At 32.5% G+C, this 26,488-nt stretch overlaps 1 protein-coding gene across 2 annotated transcripts in view; it reads left to right on the plus strand.

Moving 5' to 3' along the window:
• Positions 1-26,488, plus strand: part of LOC139491180 (glutamate receptor ionotropic, kainate 2-like) — a 93,864-nt gene that overhangs the window by 31,941 nt on the left and 35,435 nt on the right. For both annotated transcript variants that reach the window (XM_071278639.1, XM_071278638.1), the window contains exon 2: positions 22,872-23,030. In XM_071278639.1, coding sequence (XP_071134740.1) covers positions 22,872-23,030 — 159 coding nt within the window. The remainder of the gene's footprint in view (positions 1-22,871; positions 23,031-26,488) is intronic.

The raw sequence follows: 26,488 nt of genomic DNA on the forward strand, positions 1-26,488 counted from the left end.
GCCCCTAAACAAATATATATACTAGTTCACTGATAATAGACGTCATACTAAACTCCAAATTATACACAAGAAACTAAAATTAAAAACCATACAAGACTAAAAAAGGCCAGAGGCTCCTGACTTGGGACAGGCGCAAACATGAGACGGGGTTAAACATGTTTTTTGAACATGCTTAATAAATATCATAATTCCCCGTCCTTGACTCAGGTATCTTCATTGTTGTTCTGTGAAAAAAGCACATGCTTGGAATGTTGGTCTGACACGAAATGAGCAGTAACTAATTACAAAATTCTTTTGTGACTTCATGTGAAATCAAGTGAAACAGTAAAAAAATTGACGTGTAGACTTGGGGAAGAAATCATCTGTATCTCTTGCATTATATCAGAATTGAACAAAGTTTACTTTTGTGTTTAGTCAAAGGTAAACTGTTGAAAATAAAAGCAGATGTTCGACTTTTACCTTTTGATATTGTCTCCTTTCATCCAAAGCCAACAATAAAAAAATTGTAATTTTGATGAATTTTTATCCTCTTTTAATCTCGTAGAAGAAAGCTTTATATTTGATGTTTGTTCTGGAAACAAACTTGTTATGCCAGAACAGGTTTATTTATTTCTCGAAAATCTCTAATGTAAGGTTCGAAGCTATAACACTTAGAAATTACGACAAAGGTAATTCATTTCTTTGATAAAATATGTATCTCTGGTACCTTTGATAACTCATTACTAATTATTAATTACTGAATTGTATATTTTGTCTTTAAATAAAATAAATTAATATTTTTTTTTATTAATATGCAATCTTTTATGAATGAAACCAATGTAGTGCATGTATTGCATAAAGGAATTAATGCAGTATGAAAACAATTTCAAAAATACTGAACTCCAAGGAAATTTCAAAAAGGAAAGTCCCAAATCAAATGGCAAAATCAAAAGTTCAAACACATCAATCAAATGGATAACAACTGTCATATTCCTGACTTGGTACAGGCATTTTTTTATGTAGAAAATGGTGGATTGGACCTGGTTTTATAGCTAGCTACACCTCTCACTTGTATGACAGTCACATCAAATTCCCTTATAGTGTCACCGATGCGTGAAAAAACAAACAAACACAATAGGTAAAAGTCCCGCATTCGTCGGTATATACAATGTTCTTTAATTGAATAATTCAATGGGGTCTAAGTTTGTCGAATTTCAAAATTAAACATGAAAAAAGATAACACATACACTTATGGTTTGTTTCATAAGTTTATTAACAGTACAGAAAGAAATTAAAAAGAAATGGTCATTTGCAAGTGATTACTTGCATTTCCTATTTCAAACCTTATGTAAAAAGCAAAATCACAAAAATACTGAACTCCGAGGAAAATTCAAAACGGATAGTCCCTAATCAAATGGCAACATCAAAGGATAAAACACATCAAACGAATGGACAACAACTGTTTTATTCCTGACTTGGTACAGGCATTTTCAAATGTAAAAAATGGTGGATTGAACCTGGTTTTATAGCGCTAAATAAAGACAACAGTAGTATACCGCTGTTCAAACTCATTAATCCATGGACAAAAAACAAAATCGGGAAAACAAACTAAAACTGAGGGAAACGCATTAAATGTAAGAGGAGATCAACGACACAACACTACAATGTAACACACACAGAAACGGACCAAGCATCAGACAAAATCCCACGAGAATAACAAATATAACATCAAAACCAAATATATGAATTCGGGATAAACAAGTACCGTGACACGTCTTATCGCAATGTGAATTTACACTAAAAAATAATAGAAAACAAACGACGCAACGTTAAAATGTAACACACACAGAAACGAACTATAATATAACAATGGCCATATTCTTGACTTGGTACAGGACATTTTTAAAGGAAAAAATGGTGGGTTGAACCTGGTTTTGTGGCATGCCAAACCTCCCTCTTTTATAGCCATGTGAAATATAACATTAAAATGACACCTCAACCTAAACCTTTCACTTGTACGACAGTCGCATCAAATTAAATAATGTTGATAATGATGCGTGAACAAAACAAACAGACACATTAGATAAAAATGTCACAAATAAAGGTGTAAAGTTAAATTCGGAACGTCATATTCGTGGAAAGGGAACGGGGTTGTAAATACATGTGTATAGAGATGGAAATAATCCCGGGCTTAATACTATAATTGTATTTTAAGACATTTGCTGCTTACATGGAATAAAAACCAAGGGTTTACTGTGGATTCATTTATTTTCGTGAGTATCAATTTTCGTGAATTGAGGAAAACTTGCATTTTCGTGGTTATTTGATTTCGTGATTTTACAAATCGCTGCATACACATCCTATAAAAAATGTGTAATTCGTTGATCATTTGAATTCGCGGTACACCTGTAACTACGAAAACCACGAAAACTGGTATCACAGAATAATAATGAATCCACAGAAGTAGGAGATTTTACATGATGTTTTGGTAGACTGTTCTGGAATGAATGTGTACTCGATTACCATGGATAGGTACTAGACTGCATTAATTCGATATTTGCTCATTGCATCTCGAAATGTCATACATTCCTCACAATGTAACGGATTTAAATGTGTGTGTTCCTTCGGCTTCAACGTTCTATTTAATATGTTTTTTCAATGTCTATAGTGTCTCTTTTTCTAGTTGACTTGTCTATCTCTCGTCCTTAAGACTATCCGTTACCATCACTCGCTCGCTATTCAAAAATTAACAATCACATCGAAATGAAATGTTACATTCGGAATTACATGTGCTTACACCAAAAAGTGTTCACATAAATAAAAGAAAAACTTGACAAAACTGTGATTGTAAGAAACGAATGCTTCTTTAAGTAATTTGATAGTGGTGTAAAAGTGTTGATATTTCACAATTTTTTAGAATAAAATGCTTCCCCAGCGCTTCATACAAAATGTGCTTCGGTCAAAACTTTTACACCCCAATAATTTTTTTAAAACAAAGCATTAATTTCTTACATGAAATCGTAAAATATATTCTGAAGCTACTTCCACAAAACAAAACTTACTATCAAATTGTACGTGCAAGGAGTGTATCAGTTTAACATAATGCTTTGTGTTATAATGATTCATAGTGGTATGTTATGTAGAGGTGATCATGTATTGCTTATTCGAATACAACACAAAGTTCGTTTTGTTGATTAGTTCCAGTGATGATATTTTTGAAATTGACATTGTAACAAAAACAAATTTCACTTAAGTTTCAAAATCTGATTTTGGTAAGAACATCAACACACAAATCATAGTTACACTAATAGAGAGGAAAGTTAATTTTTGTGGATCACATTTATAGACAATTTTGTAAACATTGGGTTCACAGCGGTCAGTGAAAGACAATTAACTTCAACTTTTACATTTATTGACAGTCAATTGGAAATTGTTTTCTTGTGATTGAAATGTCAAATAGCATGTTTCCAATCAAACATATTTGACAATAACCTGTCTATTTTGTAGAAAAATACCGTTCAAAATAACCCGAAGACTAGAGTTAATTGTTCTCAAATTTCACATGTCATTTTCAAAAGTTTACATTTGACACCCATCGGCAGTAAATGGCTTCCGTTCAGCTCTGCAGTAAATGACTGATCGAATTTCTATTGATCGAACTTTATAAAAAAAAAAAGCAGTGTTTTCCGATGTATCTATTTGGAATACCTCCCCAAGGACTATAATTTTACTTGTATAACTAGGTTTATGACAAGAACATAAAATTACCCTTCCATAAACAGACATTATTTTTGTGAAAGAACGCAGACAACTATAAAATCAAACACTATCAGTCTACCGCATCAAAAACATAAATAAAGTTTATCATCATTTTCATTTCCCGAACGAACTGGTATTGGTTGTCTCAAAGGAGCGAAATATGTGTTTAAGTGATTCATTGCCTAAGTTAGCCTCAGTTAGTTACCGTTAACCTTGTATGCCATCTTGAAAATACTGCACGTCAAGTTTTATTGTAACTTCATTCAATTAGAGGAGCATGTCTTTTGGGATAACAGAAAAATATTCAAGGACAAACTTTAATGTTGTGCTCATTTGGTTATACTTATTATACTTAATAGTGTTTTTTCCAGTTTATTCTAGTAATGAAGGTCATTCAATCAATCTTTTCTGGTGGACCATACACACTAATTATTATGTTCAATGTAGAAATTCCATATACAGTCTAGACTTTACTATATTAAATCAGGTTTTTTCAACCAAGAGATAGAAATAATTCAACTGTTTTGTGCTTGCCAACCGCTTTATGGTATATTTAGGTTGAATGTCATAATTCAGATTCAAAATGAGTCATAATTCAAATACGATATACCAACGAATACCACTGCATTACAGACTCCTGACTTAGGTCAGGCACATCAAAATGTGGATTACCATGGTTGAGATAGCGTTACCCTGTGATAGCAATGTAACAGCATTACACATCATAAGAACACATTGCACAAATCAGTTGGAAATAGTTTGACAAATCAGATTGTCATGAAGAAAATAACGAGGTTTTTCAATAGAAAACTAATTTAGGAGAAAACAATGATAATCGAACAGCCTTAAACTTTGTGTGTGTAAAATTCGGAGAAAATCCACAATTCATAATAACACAACATTATAAGTGGAGAATACATTTTTATAGTATATGTAGACAAGATTATATAGATACTTTTTTTAATCTAATAACTAATGCGATAATGTTTTAATAAGAGTGTCACACCTGATGCTTAACACGACAGTTATATACGTGACAAAAATCCAAAACTAAACTGTGTATTATATTTACCAAGAACATTAACGACAAGATCCGTCTATATCACTAGATTATCTAGTGTGTCAAAAGTTAACAATGCTTGTTGGTGCTATTGATTGAAGGAATAACGTAATATGTTACGGTCAATAAAACTTATACTTATCATGTTTATGATACAAACTCATAATTATAGCTAATAAAACATTAAATGAACAAGGTCTATATTAACATACTCTTGTCTAACAAAATAATTAATTATAATTATGCATTTGAGGCACAGGTTTTCAGCAATTAAACTATTCTTATTATCAAATGAGGGTTCACATAATTCATTCATTTACGTTGAAGAAATTATGTATGCATATGGGTTGATTGTTTTTTTTTTAAATTTATCCTTTTCAGCAGTTAAATATATTTCTGGAATGAATAATAGCAGAAAATAGAATCTGTTTCAAACAATAATTGCCAGCCAGTGTGTAATTCATCTACAGTTTTCAGCCTACAATGGTGGGCAGTAGCGTCTGCATTGCATATTGGGAAGAGAATATCTTTGATTCATAAATTCAATATTATGTAAAGAAACAATTAAAAGAAAAGGTCACTGCATATCACTGAAAATATGTTTCAGAACTAGGTTTCTGTGATTGTAGAAGTATTTTAATTTTTAATGGTTAACCCGTTGCTTTATTTCTTATTGTTTATACGAACAGCCACAGAAAAGGAAAAAGAGAAATACACCAACAAACAATCTAACAATCAAAGCATGTGTGTACATGAAGGGCTAGGGACTAGCGGATCGATCTTATGATAACATCATTCAAATAGCACGAACTTCATTTTAAAAATATGATTTAAGATAAATAATTTTACAATTAGAACAGGACATTTTATTTTGGAAAATATATAAATCAATAAAAGTTCGAAACTTTTGTTTTATTCGAAATTAATAAAAAATTAATATTCTAAAATGAGAAATACATTTGTTCCCATACAGGGGAAGGTATAAGATACAGAAGAAACGAAATGCAGTTACAGTAGGGGTATTGAAGACCTAATAAATCATATTTGAAATAGAATGAGTAGAGATATATCTAATGATAATAATATGTTTAGAGATAAAATTCTAAAACTTAAATTTCTTTATGCAGCGCACATATTTTATGTATGATTTTACAAAAAAAACTAATAGTAATACACACTTGAAAGTTGAAACATTATTGAATATATAGCTACAATTCGCGCTCTTTTTCAAATACGAATTGTTATGTTGTACATTTACTAAATTATTCAGTTACTTCATTTAGCATTACGCTTGTAATAAAGCTAAATTGGATATAGGAAGATGTGGTGTGAGTGCCAATGAGACAACTCTCCATACAAATAACAATTTAAAAAGTAAACCATTATAAGCTTAACTTTACAAAAAAAAGCAAATAATGAGAAGATCACGTGTATTATCGATAATTGGTCATGTCCGATGTCACATGCCAAAGTCGACAGTATCTAATTTCCTGAGCTAATAACGAACTGCCACAACTCCTTTTAGTCGATAAACATTCAATTCATTTTACAGTTGTCTTCGCACACACGCAGGGAAATTAATTTAACGTTTTATAGAAGTAAAAAGGTCATCTAATTACACTTTCTGAAATTGTTAGATAAAAGGGCATGTGCAATTGGTTATTATAAAATTACTGTTGATTTCCGCAAGGATCTTAATTTTTATAATCAAAATTTCAACCGTACCGAATAAACTAAGTCAAATGAAAGAGGATTTTGGCTTGCAAACTATACAATGCAGTGACAAAGTGAAGCCCAAAGACTTTTGCCGATCTCCTTTAAAACTAAATAGACGACCGCATTTCTTTTCAAATAATTTAGTGTCGAACTTCAGTGTGAATATTACATTTATAAATTCGTTGATAATTTCATTATTTTATTTAAAATAGCTCTCATTGGCAGATAGTGTATTGAAGGATGCACATAATTATATTAAAGGGTAATAAAGATGTAACTTATTGTGTTGTTTTAAGTACTATAATTGGTGTAAGGTGATTAACCGTCACTGAAAAACTTGCACCAAACTTGAAACTACAGTTTTATGTTTGAAAAACACGCATTTTGCTAAATTTTAATAGATAATTAAATGTTGTGCATTAACTCATTAGACTTTTTTAATTGACAGTTTTGGAAAAGTACAATTTGCATTTTAAATTCGGTCAAATGATAATGCTACTATAGAGAGTACATTTACAGTGAATCATATGAGATTTAAAGCAATCGTTGTCATTCAAAGTATTTAAATAATTTGAAAAGCTCGAGAATTGACTAGCCGTAAAACCAGGTTCTTTTTTTTATTATTAAAATGTCTTGTACTAAGTCAGGAAAATTATCTTAAAGTTCGTGTCTGTGTGTATTGCATTATCGTTTTGTTTTTTTGTTGCACTTTAGTGTTTCTGTTGTTTCTTTGTTTCCCTCTTATATATGACGTGTTTACTTCAGTTTTAGTTTGTAACCCGGATTTGTATTATCTCAATCGATTTATGACTTTTGAACAGCGATATACTACTGTTGCCTTTAATTAAGACAAATAAAAATAACACTATTTTACGAACAGTCAATCCACTGAAGATTACTGCATTTTTAACCGATCATGCCATTTTACAGAAGTACTAAATATTTGACTGGTGATACACGCGGGGTGTAAGTTTTCTACCAGGGATTTGAACCCATCGAAAGTGAAATGTCATCAACGATACCAGGTTATTAGATTTTGCAAAAAAGACTGACGAGCGGTCCTTCTATAAAAAGTAAAATAACAAACTAACCGACCTCTGAGGAAAGCCCCATATAGCAAATGGCAAAATCAAAAGCTCAAACACATCAACCGAATTGATAACAAAATATAGAAAATATAAAAGACTCACCAGTCGCATTATAATTAAAACAATTGAAAGGCCAAAAAGTACAGTTTAAGAATATATATATATATATATATGAAAAACAGACAAATAAAGGCAACAATAGTATACGGTTGTTCAAGTCATAATTCGATTAAGCACCAAAAAATGAAAAAAAGCAACCCCCCCCCCCCCAAAAAAAAAACCCACAATAATCTGAGAAACAGACTTTAACTGAGGTTAACAGATCAACTATAGGAGAAAAACAACGGAACAAAAGAAACGATGTACTACAACTAAAGCAAACGCCTATATATATAAACGGACTGTAGATAACAAGTGTCATATTCATCAAATTTTGTCAAAGTCCTTCTATTGTTATTCAAGTCCTCCTAAAACTTTTACTGTGTTGCATTCATTTAAATCTTGTTGTTTCACATTAACCTACGTGTACCTATGTTGAGCAATTAACTTTATTGTATTCTTTAACGCGATTCAATGCAACATTTTCTCAATGTTGTTTTGTCTAATAGAATGGGTTCTAGTAAAAGCACGAAAACATTTGTATCACGTCATTCAACGGAAATATATCGCCAACACCTTCCTGAATTGATTAAAAACGTTATCTTAATAAGAAATCAGTGCAGTTTATGATTTCTGTAGCATGGACAATATTAATGAGGAAATTATTTTGGATGTCAAAATGCAATGTTATTGCAAAAACATATTAAAATTTATGAATATCGTGCCATTGACTTCTACAATGTACCAATATGTTGTAACTGTTGTCCTTAGTACAATTAATCTTACATCTTTAGATTAGATTATGGTAAATGCGGATTGAGGTTTGAATAAAAAAGTGTTGACTCTGTTGAAAATACTGACAATGAATCAAATAAGATCAAAAGCATTTTTTTTCTTTCAAAGAAGTTATATTGTGTTTATACCTATCGTAAAAGGTCAACGAAAGAAGACAAAATTAATAACGAGGGTGTGAACCATTGAAAACCAAAATTTTTGACAAAGGCCATCTAGGATTGGCGTTACAAACCCATAGTGTTTTAAATGAATTTTACATTTTACGAAAGTTAATAGAGAGATGACCGCATCCATAACATTTCATTTGATTTCACCGAATAACTGAATATTTGACGGGTAAATAAAGGCAACAGTAGTATACCGCTGTTCAAAACTCATAAATCCATGGACAAAAAACAAAATCGGGATAACAAACTAAAACCGAGGGAAACGCATTAAATATAAGAGGAGAACAACGACATAACACTAAAATGTAACACACATAGACAAAATCCCACGAGAATAACAAATATAACATATATATATAACATCAAAACCAAATACATGAATTTGGGATAGACAAGTACCGTGACACGTCTTATCGCAATGTGAATTTACACTCAAAAATAAGAGAAAACAAACGACACAACGTTATAATGTAATACACACAGAAACGAACTATAATATAACAATGACCATATTCCTGACTTGGTACAGGGCATTTTTAAATACACTCGAGGACTAAATCTAACAACAGGGATTTGGACTCCGCGGTAGTAAAAAGTCATCATAGATTCTTGGCTAATAATTCAAGTAAGCCAGACAGGCGCGCACTCTCTCTACACAAACGATTCACCAGTGACACTCGAACCAAATCAATTACAAGGCCAGTTCTATTACAAATTTATAAAGTAAAGACAACTAAAACTAAGATAAAATTTGCGTCATAGCTTTTCTAATATTATTCAAGCAGCAGATGAGCTCGATTCAAATATTAAAATACTAGGATTGTTAGTTGTTGATGAGTTGTTGACGAAACGCGCGTCTGGCGTACAAAATTATAATCCTGGTACCTTTGATAAATATTTACACCACTGGATCAATGCTACTGCTGGTGGAGGTGTTTCCCCCGAGGGTATCACCAGCCCAGTAGTCAACACGATTTTTTTTTATATAAATTTCCTGTTTACAAAAGTTTAAATTTTTCGAAAAAATATTTTGATATGAGCGTCACTGATGAGTCTTATGTAGACGAAACGCGCCTCTGGCGTACTAAATTATAATCCTGGTACCTTTGATAACTAACTCTACCGAAGGTTGGTGGTTCTCTCCTGACCCTCTGGTTTCCTCCAACAATTATAGCTTACTGCCACGATAAAGCGCACTAATGCCGAAAGTGGAGTCAAAGGGAAAATTCACGATTTTTTACTTATAGTTTAAATATGTTCATTATGACATAATATATATATATTCACAAAGTTTTATCGCTATATGTGCAGTAATAAAGGAGAAATTCAATAATTAATGAAAAAATATCAACTACTTCCTGTAGGTCGTGACGTTTTCTCCTGATTTTTGCATGCCGGGATTTAAAATACAATCATTAAAAGTCTTGGTTTTTAATCATATTTTAACGTAATCGTAAGCGCGCCGATGACTTATGCTTTATCTAATAACCATCCGATAATAAGAAGATAAAACGCACAGACGTTCAATTGTACTCATTCGTGAGATAAATTATCTATGTTAAACGTATATATTCGAATTATGTTTGTAGACAACACAAAAAGTTATAAATTTATTTTTAATAAATGCATTTTCGGACTGATAAGGTGAACAAATTAAAGTACAATAATCTGTAAAGACAATATGTTGGTGTACTCATGATTATTGACCTTTTACTATCTCTGCTATGACTAGGTTTATACGATGTGTGTATTCACGGTTCTGTGGCAATACTCGTAGATGGCTTGTTGAAAGGTAAATTGTTATTTGCACTTCGGTATTTAACCACGCCTCTAGGGCACACCTTGCCAGGTGTGACTGTCTATTCGGATCAGTGGGAGCATTTAATACACACATTACAAATACATATTCAAGTTGGTGACAAATAAAAATTGGTCGCCGTGGAATTATTTAATTATATTTGGTGCTATTATTTATTTGAATTCAAATAAGTTAATTTACTAAGAAATACACAATTTTCGGTTAAAGACGGGAAACTTAATTCATATGTCAGAATGAAATGATATACAAGTCTTGTCCTTGATTTATGTCTCCTAAAAAAGGGGGACTTAGAAATTAGAAATAGCTTTACTAAATCATTTTTATTTGTCTTTATTGGGCGAAAAAATGTACGAGAACACTTACATTTAGACTTTTGAAAGCCATGTATTAATTAATATATGAAACTATCTGAAGATAACTTTACCGAAGCGGAATATAATATGTACGAATAAAGAAAAAATACTTTTGTATTGGAATGGAATCGAAAAATTACAAATAGATATTCTTTTCAAGTGTGAAAAACGTCAACCAAATTTATTCATAATCGGGAACGTCCTTATTAAAATCTGAGACTACTATAATAATCGTCGTCTCCCAACGTATATATATACTTAAATAACCATTTGACCAACGATCTTTAAAATTAAAAGACAACGAATTTAATGTTATCATTCCCTATTTTTGAATGTTATTATAAGTCTGTTCAACTTGCAAGAATACCCCTAAAGCGGACAAATATCCGACAAGCAGTTTATTCTTTAAATTGCTGTCATTGAATATCAAGAAAGAAAATAAATCCCGAAATTGATACTCAATAGTTTCCCTAGAAAATATTCACATCCCTTGGGGATTATTAGTGTACGTCCAGTTGCATATATTTTACATGAATGTTGGAACAATTGTGATGATGACAAATTTCGTCCTTTATTCGAGAACAATCTAATTGATATATAAATCTGTGAGTTTACTATGTTCTTAACTTCGATGAACCAAAGCAAGTTATAAATTGACCTGTATTTAAATCAAAGTGTTTCTTTTTTTTCTTCTTCTTCTTTTGGTATACAATAGTCTATCGAATTCGTTGATTACATACTGTTGGCATACGTGGACTAGTCTATAATAATTTACAAAACTTTTACCACAATTTACACAAAATGTATGTTTCTTTCTTATGTTCAATGTATACATGTATACATATTTTAAATTGCGCTACTGACTATAGTTCCGTAACTTTCTACCTAGGCGTAGCCGCGTATGTATACACGAATCGTCGACAAGTGCGCACATTTTTTTAAATCAATAATTCTGGTATGTTCCAATCTGTCCTAAACTATTGACAATGAGTATATATTACATTTCCCCAAATTAACCCTTGGAAAAATATGTAAATAGATTTGTATTTCTTCAATTTTTTTTTGTATTAATTTTTTTTTATAGATAATATTCTTTACACCAGAAATGTTATTTATAAACAAGCGTATGAGTTCAGTAATGACTAGTATAAATATCACTTTCGGACACGCAAGACAAAAATGTATATTATACATGCACCTGATAGTTCAAAATGGAAAGTTTTAAGTAACGGTCGTGTACACTGATCAATACCTACAGAAGTGAAACGATGCATGAACTTGCAAGCCAGCCGGACAGGAAATCGATTGAATACCTGGACGTGTCACCTTACACCCCTTCCAATACCTTTGGGAGTAATACCTTTAGCCATGCTGGTGATCAGATGAGGGAAGATCCGAATTTATTTAAATAAAGTTTATTACTTGAAAGAATTATGAACGAATTAGATTTTCGAAAACAATTTCCACGGAACACTTATTTATGATTTGAACTTTGACATTTTAACTAATTACAATATTATCAATTAAAAATAACAGACTATATGGTTATTTAAAAATATAAGACCATTTTCCGTATCAAGTTAGTCAGTCAGATAAAACAACCGTACGATTGACAAGATATCGACACGCAATTACGACTACATCGTTTACTGTAGTTTTGTTCCTTTGTGGTTTATAGACATATCGGGATTTTTCATCGGAGAAGGTGACAAGATGGCGGAGAGCAGAGAACTGATACTCAAAATTTAAAATCGATGGTGATCTCTTATTTAGCGGAATAAAACTTTAATATCTATAAATTTGAGCATTTTTATACAGAATGGACATAATATCAATTTTTGATTTTTTTGCGAAGTTTCCCTTTAAACCAAATCAACTTATCAACCAACCAATCAAGCAAATAAACAAGCAAGGTCTTCTATAATTTCACCGTGTTGTTTTAATTGAAATGTTTGTGTATCACATTTACTTTCATATGCTTATATCCTGAGCAATCAACTATTCTTAAACGCGATTTCATGCTATATTTTGTCAATGTTGTTTCTGCTAATTGCATGGGTTCTAGAAGAAGCATGAAAACAATTGTTTTACCTCATTGAACTGAAAACTATCGCCAACACAATCCGGAATTGATTAAGAACGTTATCTTAATTAAAAATCAGTGCAGTTTACTATTTATGGAGCGTCGGTAATATTTATGAGAGAATTATTTTGACATTTCGGACGTGAAAATACATGGTTATGGCACAAAATTATTATATTTATTAAAATAGTGTCATTGACTTCTGCCAAGATGTTATAACTGTTGTCATTTGGTGCTGTAAATCTAACATCTTCGGATAAGATTAAGGTAAATGCGTAGGGAGGTTGCAAATAAACAATTTAGACCTATTAGTTATTACCATAAATTATTTTCTCATTTCTGTAAGAATTTGCTTACAGCTGTAATTTTTAAATGCACCGAAAGATTACAATATGTGTGCTTGATTAAACAAATCATTGTTATCTTTAATAATGATGTGACTATATTCTTCAAATTTAAATACGCATTTAAAAGTTGAACTTTGAAAAATATACTATTAAACTAAAATAAATGGTGATAATTCCTTCTATTCGGATTCATACTTAGCCTAAGAGATGCTTTGCAACAGAAATTATAACAAAGCACATTAAGGTGGTACCCAACACTTTCACTAAAATTAATTTGGCTCGTTTAATTTTCATAAAATTTTGTCAAAGTATTTACTTTAATTTGACACTTTAACAAAAATGTAAAAATTTAAAAATTTTTGAACCAACCGTTTTTCCAGAAAAATTACACTGGTTATATAGCAATTTGACAAACACTAATTTTGATCATTGAGAAGCTTAATATCCCTTTTACAACACAACGTAATTAAAACGTTTAGCTGACTTTACAGAGTTATCTCCCTGTAGTGTTAGGTACCACCTTAGGAAGTGGTTATCATTAGCCATTATACTACAGATATATAAATATTATGCAATGAACCTAAAACTGCTGATCTTTACTTTATCTTCTATAATAATACTATCGTGATTAGAATCAGTTACAAAGGCATCAATCAATTTTAATTAGAAAATCATCAGTGTGTTAGCGCAGACACTGAGTTGTAAGCAGGGGTCCATGAGCGACTACCCCTTCCGTCCTGAAGCTGAACGATTATATTAATACTCATTGAAAAAACATTTTCAAACGCAAGCTTTCAATGCTTTGCTAGTGTTACGACACTGGTATGTATGTTATGTATGTTTACACAGTTGTATCATTGCTGTATCCGAATTATTGTCACAGTAACCATTTATATTTGTGTAGGTGATCACCAAATTCTGTGAATATAACGATAGTTACTATATACAAACAACTTTCATATAGGTGGGAGGTATATCTAGCTAAAAACCCCGGTTCATATCTCCTTCACTCAACATTTTTTTCTGATGCCTATATCAGGTCAAGGATATGGCAGTTGGGTGTCATTTCTTCCGTTTATTGATAGCGTTTGATTTTGTCAGTGTTATGTTCTTCTGCTTTTTGAATTTCCCTTACAGTTCGATATTGATTTTTATAAAATTTTTATAGTATGTCAGTTTAAATGTCACCGGTTCGTTTTATCTTAAAGGAGCTTAACATCTTGCATTCATTACATTTTGTTGACGGCAAATGTATCAGAAGCATGTGCAGCCTCTTATATGTACATGGAACAGTATCTGCTTAAACTTCCGGGGCACCTAAGGTCCCCGCAAATTTTGGAGGCTCGGTTTGCTCTGTCTTTTGTTTTCTATGTTGTGTTTTGTGAACCGGTGTTTGTCTGTTTGTCTTCATATTTTTTGTCATGGCATTGTCAGTTTTTTCCGACCAATGAGTTTGATTGTCTGTTTGGTATCTTTGGCCTCTATTTTACAATGTCAACTTTTCTTACTTGTAGGCGCATGTCAGTCTTTATACTTAAATGCACCTACCAGAATATAAATGAGACGCTTAACTCACTGAACACCTTTTTTCATGACATAGATATTATTGACGGAAAGTATTATTAAGCCTGGGTAGAAAATTTGTCACGTCATGGCCATGCAGTTTTCAATACAATTCATTTAATTTTTAACATTAGTTAACTTCGGCGCGACTTCATAGATGGCATTTTGAAGACTTTTTTTTATAAAGCATATTATCCGCGCACAGGCTGTATTGATATTGTATTCATGATAAACAATCATCATATTTGTTTAGGACGTCTCATAGGAGGCCAAAAAAATCTTCAACAATAGCTTATTATGGGATAAAAATGATGGAAAAAGCAAAAAAGTGTGAAACAATTATACAACAATTTTGTCGACCTATTCTACCTTGGCCAATACATATCTCGTTATAAGTATGTAACGACCATACTAATGAAGATAAAATGGATACATCGACAGATAACGAAGCAAAAGATGCTAGTACAGATATCTGACATTTCGATAGTACAGTAAGTTGTTATTGTTTGCCGAAATGTGTGTTAGGTATTGTCTTTCAGGGTAAACTGGTACTAAATGTCTATCAAGGCCTTGATGAAATATGCGACTGGGAAAATGCTATATGGCAGTATACTAGATCGTTTCCGATAACACACATGGCTACCTGGTTATAAATGCTACGTCTGGGTTGATGTTGAGTTGTGAAAACACAATTACTGAACAATGGATGGTTATAGATAAAGCCCTTTTATCGTTTTAATAGTGACCAGAATAGTTGCCTTGTTTGTACGAATTACTTTTCCCTTATGCCATGTACGACATTACAAAAATGTCATATTATCGTTATGTTGATGACTCATAAATGTGTTCCGCATTCTTTCCTTTTACTAGCAACTAAAAAAAGACGATACATTAATTATTAACAAATATTTAGGTCAAAGTGAAAGGTTCTGTATTGGGTCTGTATTATCGTTATGTTGATGACTCATAAATGTGTTCCGCATTCTTTCCTTTTACTAGCAACTAAAAAAAGACGATACATTAATTATTAACAAATATTTAGGTCAAAGTGAAAGGTTCTGTATTGGGTCTGTTCTCGTGCTCATTATTGTTACACATATTAAATGTCACATGGTTTTTAAGTCTCGCAAACGGTGCGTTCTTTGTCACATGTTACGATACAAATACAAATATATATGATTTGTAAATCATGATGTGTCATTGTGTTTTTTCATGTGGATATTTTCATAGCAAGCCCCCTATGTTTTTTTTTATACTTCTACTTGTAGTACTTAAAAGGAAGAAAACGGATGAATTAAATGTAAACGATCTACTTGATTATTTGTCCTAGCGGTGGGGTCTGGAGTTCTATTGGGCGGGCGGTTTTCCATTCAGTATACTTTTCTCTATTCTTCATATGTAAGCATCCAATTATTTAAATTATTTTTTTCTTTTTTACCATTATTTTCTATAGACACTCTTGCATTGTGTAAAGATGTCTTATTGAGTGCATTGATGTATGTCATTCGAAAGCAGTATTTCCAAGACAAAACACCACTCCTAAAGACCATATATATAATAACAAAGAAAACGTCTTTTCATCTGCCTCTATATTTAATTTTCTTCTTGTATTTGTATTGGTTCACTAGGGAATTATGTGTCGATTTTGCACAATTGGATGGTGGTTAAGTTCGGAAGCTGTTATTTCCCACAAGACATTTTATAGAAATTATTTTTTTTACTTGAGCTTTAGTTTAAACCCCAACTTCGATTATATAATTTTTCATTCATTTCTGTATTTACATTTGTGCAATTTATTCAACATAATGCCAAATAAACGGGTTATTGTACAAACAGCTGTTCTTTGTGCTGTAGGGGATTAAATAGTATTATAAAGAACGATAATTACTAATTTTGAATTTAAATACAATGCCCTTTTTGGAGTGCAAAGAAAGTGAAAAAAATCCACGAGTAAGTAGTGCATTCCTTTTTTAAAACGTATTACAAAGCTTTCTAGGTCAACCAATTCAAAAGCATAGGACGAATCGGTATCTGTTTTAATGTTTGTGAGAAAAAGTATAAATCGTATGATATAATTGGAGAAACGAGATTGATGTTGGTGTAAATCAAATTATCATCCCTTAAATACGAAGAAATATTTTCAAACATATTAATCCTAGTGCAGAAAAAGTAAAAAATCAAATTTTAGTTCCGTTACATTTCCCCAACGATCACCTGACAATGTATTTGAAAAAAAAAAACTATTGTGAAAAATGATATTGGACACAATTTATAAATTACATATCCCTTTTTAAACTCGTACATACGATATATGATCCATTGTCAAAAGGATATGCCTTTTTTACCCTCTCTGCCATGGTATTTGCCAAAAAATACTCTATCCGAGTGGACTTGTAACGTCACGATCATCAATGCGTTTTTGAACATTAACATTCGGTGTAATACCATGTTCTTACGGCTTACGGCGAAATTTAACATTCTCTCGACTTGCATTTCGCAAATACCCCTCCTTAACATGATATATCTGTTTAAAATGTCTTAACATTAATTTGCGCAATGATTTTCATATAAAAAATACAACTAAATTTCACTAATTAATATTTTTTGCACGCTGAACTCTTTGGTTTGACTATCAGTTCCAATGGTACAATTCAAATAGTAGCATCGGTTCAACACTAGATTCTACGATTTAAATGATACATTCTGTTTTTTAAAGATGAATCCAATAACAACTTGAACTTGCTGTTTAAAGAAACAGTAAAAACATCTACTTACCGCCAAAAATTCAAACATCCGGAACATCTTCGTTCATTCCTAAATTTCGGCGTAGAATCATCTTATTTCGGCAGGACAACTGACAATCCTAGTCAATTCGGATTGAAATCAAACACCTGCAACGTGTGTTGTTTCGAACCCAGAAACTCAAGGTTGACAGTATAGTGATACAGCAGAAAGACGGCTAAAACTACCGAACACCAAAGGTCCAATCAGAACATACAGCAGAAAGACGGCTAAAACTACCGAACACCAAAGGTCCAATCAGAACATACAGCAGAAAGACGGCTAAAACTACCGAACACCAAAGGCCCAATTAGAACATACAGCAGAAAGACGGCTAAAACTACCGAACACCAAAGGTCCAATCAGAACATACAACAGAAAGACGGCTAAAACTACCGAACACCAAAGGTCCAATCAGAACATACAGCAGAAAGACGGCTAAAACTACCGAACACCAAAGGTCCAATCAGAACATACAGCAGAAAGACGGCTAAAACTACCGAACACCAAAGGTCCAATCAGAACATACAGCAGAAAGACGGCTAAAACTACCGAACACCAAAGGCCCAATCAGAACATACAGCAGAAAGCATATTAAAAAGTAAAATATGCTAAAGAAGGTTGTTCAGTAAAGTAGTTTAGCCCAAAGAAACAGCCAGAAAATAAACTACAAATATGTGATATTTTAGAGAGCATAGCAAACTATTTACAGTCCCTAGTATGCACAAGGGATATGATCCAAAAATATTTTACTAGTATAACAAAGGACGATAAAAATAGAATGCATAGTTTTAGTAAATGTTCCATCTTTCTCTGATTTTTTTAGCCCCTCTCCTGTAGTTGAGTTTTACTGGAAATAACGGCAAAACAATACGCATAACCTTCAATAACATGTTTGGTGGCCTAAGAGTGTTTTTGGGCTATTTGTTCAGCTGGTTGTTGTCTCTTTAATACATTCCCTATTTCAATTCTCAATTTTAGTTTAAGTATCTTTTTTAGTTGCGTGTTACTGAAATGACGATACAAACAATATTCAAAACGTCCAATAATATGTTTAGTTTTAGTATCTTTTTTAATTACGCGTTAATGAAACAACGATAAAACAATACGTATAACCTTCTTTAACATGCGTGTTACTGCAATAACGATAAAACAGTATGTAAAACTTCCAATAACATGCAGAGTTTTTAATATCTTTTTAAGGTGCGTGCTCAGCGTGCGTGTTACTACAAATGTCTAACATTTTGATATTGTCAAACTTTTCCAAATAAACACTATCAAAGTAGGTTAATAGATGTCTCCTCGCACCTCCATTGGATTTCAATCAACGTTTGGCAATTGAAGATCACTAGTTGTACGACATGCGATTAGTTTCGGAGAAAAAGTTTGTTGGTATCAGTCGATTAGGAACCCAGTCACAAAGAAAATGTCAAATTAGGGAAATATTATCAGAAAAAATATATAATAAATTACCATATTATTGAGTTTGTCTTTGTTAGGAATGAACACTTGTAATAATTAACATCTCCTGAGATCTATTTCAAGGCTATTTATCGATTTCTTTGGAATGATTGGTGATGGGCTGCTAATCATTCTGTGATGGGGGAGTGTAAGGTCACTCAACGATCTAAAGTTGTCAGTGAATATGAAATATTGTTATCTTATACAAATATGGAAGTGTTCAAAGTGAAATAAGATTGTAGACATGTAAAATGTTATTTGTGTATATTGCACTATCAATATATTTTAACTACAAAAAGTAGTATCTCTTATAAATAGGGTGGGATGTTTTGAGCAAAAGTCCAAAGTACATCACTCACGGCAGTCTTTAGAATTTGCACTAACAAAACAAAATTTGATATTTTTTACTAGACAACAGTTGCATTATTATACTTATTAAGTGATTATGTATATTCAATAATCTTTTAAGCTAATTCCGTCTCTTAGTACAACTGCCTGAATGAAACTAATTTAAACCTCTTTGCAAAGAGTCTTTATCTTTCCTTAAATTTATGTTACCTTAGAAGAAACGGCATGCATTCAAACACACGCTAATTTAATATACTAATCATTAAATTTTCTGCTTTCAAATTGTATCAATTTCTTTCAGAGAAGGAGAAAAGTGCCGCCGACTTATCTTAAATTAAAACACGGAGTGCCTATAAAACTTGAGAAATATAGATTGGAGTCCATGCATTTGGTAGTGCAAATAGTTCGTTGGACGATATGTTATATATATATATATATTTATATAAATAATCTTGCATAGATGACTGTGTTTATGTTTAGGTTCATCTACAGAAATTGTAGTTACTTCCTGTAAAATGAAAAATGCTTTTAGTTGTTTGTCGTAAGTAATTATTATATATAAACTCGCAGTTACTTTTGTTATCAAATGTCCAGAATAAAAACCTAATACCCCTTGGACTCGGACTTCTTTTAAAATGAGCTTAACTGCTTTGATACTCCACTTTGAATGAATGGTAAAGGCCGGAGAGGGTTGAGATCACACATAACATGTTTGGTCAATTCATGTGTACCCTAGGTGTTAGTACTACAACGTTTAAATCAAATTCTTAGCATATATTTTAGTATTTTTGATAAAGGTATCAGATGAAAGGTGAAGGACTGGTGATCCTTATATTAGTTATAATGTTGTCTATCCAATGGAGTTTATTACTATATAATAACTCATATACATGTATTACATCAACACTTTGGCGATCTTTTGATTGGATATTGCATTTAATTTTTTTCCAGTCTTTTAATGGTGTTGTTTATGAGTATCAGATTCTACAGTAAGAAAGATTTATATTTGTGGGATACCAAGTACATTATACCCAAAGATATAAGGTCGTCTCATATTTCCTATCAACTAATTGAGACGTCATTTTTATTTTCCCAAAAGTAAAACAAATCTAGCCGGTCATTGACCACCTGATGTTTTACTGAAATCAAATTTTAGTAGTAGGTCAAGCTGTAATTTTTTAACAATTCAATTAAGTATTTCCCATTCTTTCCAACATCACTACTACTATCCTCGTAACTAAGAATTACTTACGAGACATTTCCAGACAAAAAAGACGTAAGGAGCAGGTGTATCATCAATTTCTTCTAATTTTTCTGTAATGGTGTTTACAATATTAAGGTACAGTGTATTTAAAGCCTGATCGTGAGTGCATGAGTTCCAGTTCTAAATTTAAAGTTTATACATGGTTTCAATCATTCTTAATCATACCTTGTTTCTTGCTTGTCTTTTATTTTTGCTATGTGCTTTGCTATAAAAATTATGCTTTTTTTTATGTTTCTTTGTTCATATATGACGTGACTCTGTACTTATACATTTGTACATCCCTTCATTGTGTTATTGTACTATGGTAAACTTGTGTATTCTTGTCTTTAATTTTTGCTAATATGCTTGGTCTATATGCCATTTGGTGCTTCTTTGTTACATATTTTGTATGTTTTTTAGTGATTACGATTATAACACTATGTTGACCACTGTATTTTTGACATTTTCACCTATTATGTCTGTTTGTTTTGTTCACGCATCGTTATCAATATAATAGAATTTGATGCGACTGTCACACAAGTGAGAGTTTTAGCTAGCTTTTAAACCAGGTTCAATCCACTATTTTCTACATACGAAAAAGCTTGTACCAAGTGAGAAATATGACAGTTGTTAGCGTTTGATTTTGCCATTTGATTAGGAACTTTCCGTTTTGAATTTTCCTTGGAGATCAGTATTTTTGTGATTTTACTTTTTTCCCTTTTTAAATGAGTCAGGCTGTTTGTTTTCTAATTTGAATTGCATGTTTAACATTTGTCATCCCAGAGCCTTTTATACTGTTCGAGCTTGCTATGCGGTACACGTTTTTCTCATTGTTGTGTGTCATGCTATATGCGATACGCGTTTGACCCATTGCCGTAGGCCATGCGATGACATATCATTGCTAACATCTGGTCTCTGCTGGAGAGTTGTCTCTTTAAAAAATCATACCATTTTAATTCCATAGTGATATTACATTCGGATTGCCTCCGAACTGTTAATTCGAATATTCATTTTCAACTCATGTCTGCATGGGTTACTTACAAAAAGAATTGCGCAACATATAGAAACACCGCACAGCCTTTTTACTGCAGTACATCAATAATAAATGCAATAAAATTGTTATATAGAAGGCTTGACATTTCATATCTTTATAACTCTCTATCTAGGGTTTTATAGGATCAATTATATAGTCTCATGTCCTGTCCCCTGAGACAAGTAATTTTTATATCCCATTCTCAAATGTTGCTGACCAAGAATTTATATTCTAGTCACATGCAAATCTAGCGATGCTAAAGATAAAGTTACAGTATTAATGCATTCAATTATCAATATTACTTCCCAGATATTATTAAGAAGAAAGTATTGTAATAAGGGTTAATAATAAAATGACAATATTATATTACAACGGAAGAGCAGTAATTCTGTTTTTATTCCATTGATGAGAGTTAATGAAGGAATCTTTATTCCATGAGTTCTTCGTTCGGTTTGGTGAATATCAAAAGTAATGGAATTTTATGATGCTTGACAGCGTTGTTATTTTGTTGTATAAATGCTGCTGGCATGTTTGAGGGTCGAATTGAAATATTAAATATAGATTGGAAGTTATTCAGTGCAGTACGAAATAAAGATTCAGATGTTAAATGTAGTGTGGGAGTAACATCAGAACTAAGCTAAATATTAAATATAGATTGGAAGAAATTGCAGAATATTGGAGAAAAAACTTAAATATTAAATAAATTTATGGAAACAAGATAAAAACTTGAACATTAGAACTTAGTGTTGTTTTGAAGCAAAACAGTAGTACAAAAAAATAAACATGACATATAGTTTGAAAGTAAAGTTAATGCAGTATTCTCCAAAACATTGAACATAAACAATGTTTGGATCAATTGCAACACTAGACAAACCTTAAACATAAAATGATGTTTTGAAACAAATAGGTACTAGAGACCACTTAATAGTAATAACTTTCACACGTACAATGTATTTAACAAATCAGTGTCATAGTGCTTTATCATATTTGTTTTCATTGCTATCAGTCGATCAATCGACCGATCGAGTGATAGAGAGAGCGAGCGAGAGAGGGAGAGAGCGAGAGAGAATATTCTCGATGTTAGCAATGGGGAGGAGAGAGGGAAGAGTATAAGTAAATACTTATACTCACGATGACTCATTTACTTAGTTAAATTACCAATACTTATTATTTTCAGGAGGTCTGTTTGGTGAGGAAGAAGACGAAAGGATACATAACGCATTTAAACACGCTGTGTATTGGATAAACCATCAACACGAGTTCTTTCGAGACAACCAACTGGTGTTTGACACAAGAATTTTACAAACTAAGGATCTGTTTAAATCTACTAAAGAAGGTAGGCATACATTGGGAGAAAGAGTTAGATTAAAAGTTCTTTCAAAAATGAAATACCAACATCTTGCTGTAACATCAGTTTTTGAATATAGTGAAAATAACTTGAAAGTGTACAATATAATGAAATTCACAAAACAAATAAATCCTACTTCAACTTATTATGATTGGTTGAGAACTAAGCTTTACGATAAAAAACGGCTTCAATTATCTTTTTTTTTTAATTCAATGACATTTAAGCAATACTTGCATATAAATTAAAAATATCTGAGTGGAAACGATACCACAGACTTTCTGGTATCTATACTTCTATGTACGATGGAACTTGAAGGAAACATTGAAGTCAACCTTTTTTTATTGTCCCCATGCATGGTAGATTCCCCCCCTTTTTTTTATCACTTATTAAAAGGAAATTATGTTTTTTAATACTTCCTAAGAAATACGCTTAATCTTTGGAAGCACCTGCGTTCATCTCCGTTTTTGGGGGGCTCGTATTGCTTTATGATTAATTTTCTGTGTAATTTCATAGCACATTGCAGAATAGGCCAATCAATTAAACGCATTTAACTTATCGTTTTTTCGTATCGTACTCCATTTAGTGTGATATCTCTCCAAGCGAGAAATAGATAACAGGACACATAAATTTATTAGAAAACACATCTTTAGATCCATTGGTCTCAGGTGGACAATTGTCTCATTGGCATTAATCATACCAAGTCTCCGTATTGTAAAATTAATGAGTCCGAAAGAAATCCAGGCCTGCTGTGTCTCGTAGTAGAGATGTTTGATTTTCCATTTTGTAGAATTAATAGACACAATCGGAAGTAATCGATAAATATTTAGTACTAAGTCTTGTCGCTGAATGACATCTTTGGTCCGACGATCAAATATTGTTTACAACAAATACAACCATTAACCCTGAAATAGCAGGTTGAACACAAACATAGAATATGAGCAAAAACATAGAATAGTATAGACTGTGTTAAGCAATAAAAGAATACAATATATACACAAAGAAAAAAATTAAGCACCCCCTACGTTTTGTCGAATTGACAAATATTTCGATAAGGGTCATGGGATCCCGGAACAGTTGGTGGCAAAAATAGTAATGCAACCTGTTATGACACAGTATTAGCTTTAAGGAAAACATAACAAATTGCAACTTAAATGATAATTTAATGAATAGATGTAACAAAACAACAAGCATAGTTTAAACACTAAAATATGTCCATTTTAAGTATGGACCTTCTGAGTTCTTTTTGCATGACACTATTGTCAATTCACTTAGAGAACGCCCATTGTAAATCTGTTGACGATATCCATAGTTCAATATTCAATATCGTGTGAAACCACTACGTGATTGGATGCAAGTATCAACCCTGCGTCTCGTCCCTCCAGTCAGTCGTCGGATTTCCTGCTGTGGTATTTGAAGCCATTCCCGGTGCAATTCTGCTTCCAACCGACGTAAATTTTGTTAAGGTGGTTCAGCTGTCTGTACCTGACGACCCAACGTGTCTCAAATATGCTCTATCGGATTAAAATCCGGGCTCATGGCAGACCATGGAAAAGCAGCTAATGCTTCGCCTATAAAAAATGCAGTAACCGCCCATAAACGATGTGGCCTAGCGTTGTCATCCATAAACACAGGTTTTGCAGCTGATGAGTTGTTATCAAAATGAGGTATAACTACTGACTGAAGAACTTTTCTGACGTATTGATCATAGTTACGGTTTCCTTGTATAGTCACCAGGTCTATTTTGCAGTCATGAGAGATGCAACCCCATACCATCACAGAGCCTCCATCATAAATATGATAAATAGAACATTTTAGATGAAATCAAACACATGCACAAACAAGCCATCAATATTGAGTTAACTTGTGTAACGTGTAACCAGGCGTTTATATCTTAAACGAACGTTCCAGTAAATACTTGGATCCAAGTTTTCCACAAACAATACGTCAATACCAAAAACTATAACTATCTATATTATTCACAATGAACCAAAATATATACAGTAGCTCCTTGCCGACACAAAGTAACAATGAACAATAAAATCAATTATATATACACAAATATAATTATAACACAGCCTGTTCTCCTAATAGAACAATCTGTCCTATGTGGGCGAGTACAGTATGTTACTACCAGACAGTACGGACTGGTACAACTTGTCCTCCTAGTAGGACAGTCTGTCACTACCAGATAGTGTGGGCTAGAACAACTTGTCCTCCGAGTGGGACAGTCTGTCACTAACAACTAATGTGGACTATTGCAGTCTGTCCTCCGAGTGAGACAGTCTGCTCTACCAACTTCCAATGTTAGACCAACTTGTACCCAGTACAGTACAAGTTGTCCCCAGTACAAGTTGTCCTCTTGTCAAACTTACAGCTATGTAGCGTACTCACTATTGTAAGCCAGTCTTCTTCTGTAAGAACTTTGACAGAACCCGAATTCTATTCCTCACCCACTTATATACTCTAGGGCGAATTCACTATTTAATGAATAGGGGTGTTCTCTAAATGTTCCCGATACTGAACACAAGAGTACCTCTCAAACACCCCCATACAAATGGACCCAACCATTGACTCTACCGCCAAACGTCTAAATCTACACAACACTTCCTTCTACATGAAATATGCATATATAAAACAAGATTCTTCTTGTTTGTTACTTTAACAACCAATAAACATTACACTTGTATGAAATATAATTTAAATACAACGTGTTATAATTTTGCCATAATTCATTATGCCCCACCTACGATAGTAGAGGGGCATTATGTTTTCTGGTCTGTGCGTCCGTTCGTCCGTCCGTTCGTCCGTCTGTCCCGCTCCAGGTTAAATTTTTTGGTCAAGGTAGTTTTTGATGAAGTTGAAGTCCAATCGACTTCAAACTTAGTACACATGTTCCCTATGATATGATCTTTCTAATTTTAATGCCAAATTAGAGTTTTTACCCCAATTTCACGGTCCACTGAACATGGAAAATGATAGTGCGAGTGGGGCATTCGTGTACTGAGGACACATTCTTGTTCTTATATGACTCTTTCCTGTTCAGATAAAACGTGAAGTTGTTGAACTATTTTCTGGAGTTATCTTTTGTTTCGAACTAGAGCACTTAACAAGAGTAAGGTTTAATTGCAACCCTGTAGGTTAATCGCCATCATAATTACATAATAATGATTATGTTTGCTATGCAATTTCAATATAGCTGTTTGTTTCCACCCAGTGTATGAATATTTCATCAGTATAACACAAACAAGATGTCTACGGTATGCTTTTAAAACACATTAGACAACAAACGTGTCGTTGCTTTACTTACTATGCTAAACTGTGTTCATACATGTTTTGTCTGATTAAAGCGCCCCATCCATTTATACTACAAAGATATTTGCACATAAACGAGTAATTAACATGAAATTGTTTTATATACAACAAAATGATTTATTTTTTACGCCCAC

The sequence above is a fragment of the Mytilus edulis genome, chromosome 10 (genome assembly GCF_963676685.1).
Source record: "Mytilus edulis chromosome 10, xbMytEdul2.2, whole genome shotgun sequence".
In the NCBI taxonomy this organism is placed as follows: Eukaryota; Metazoa; Mollusca; class Bivalvia; order Mytilida; family Mytilidae; genus Mytilus; species Mytilus edulis.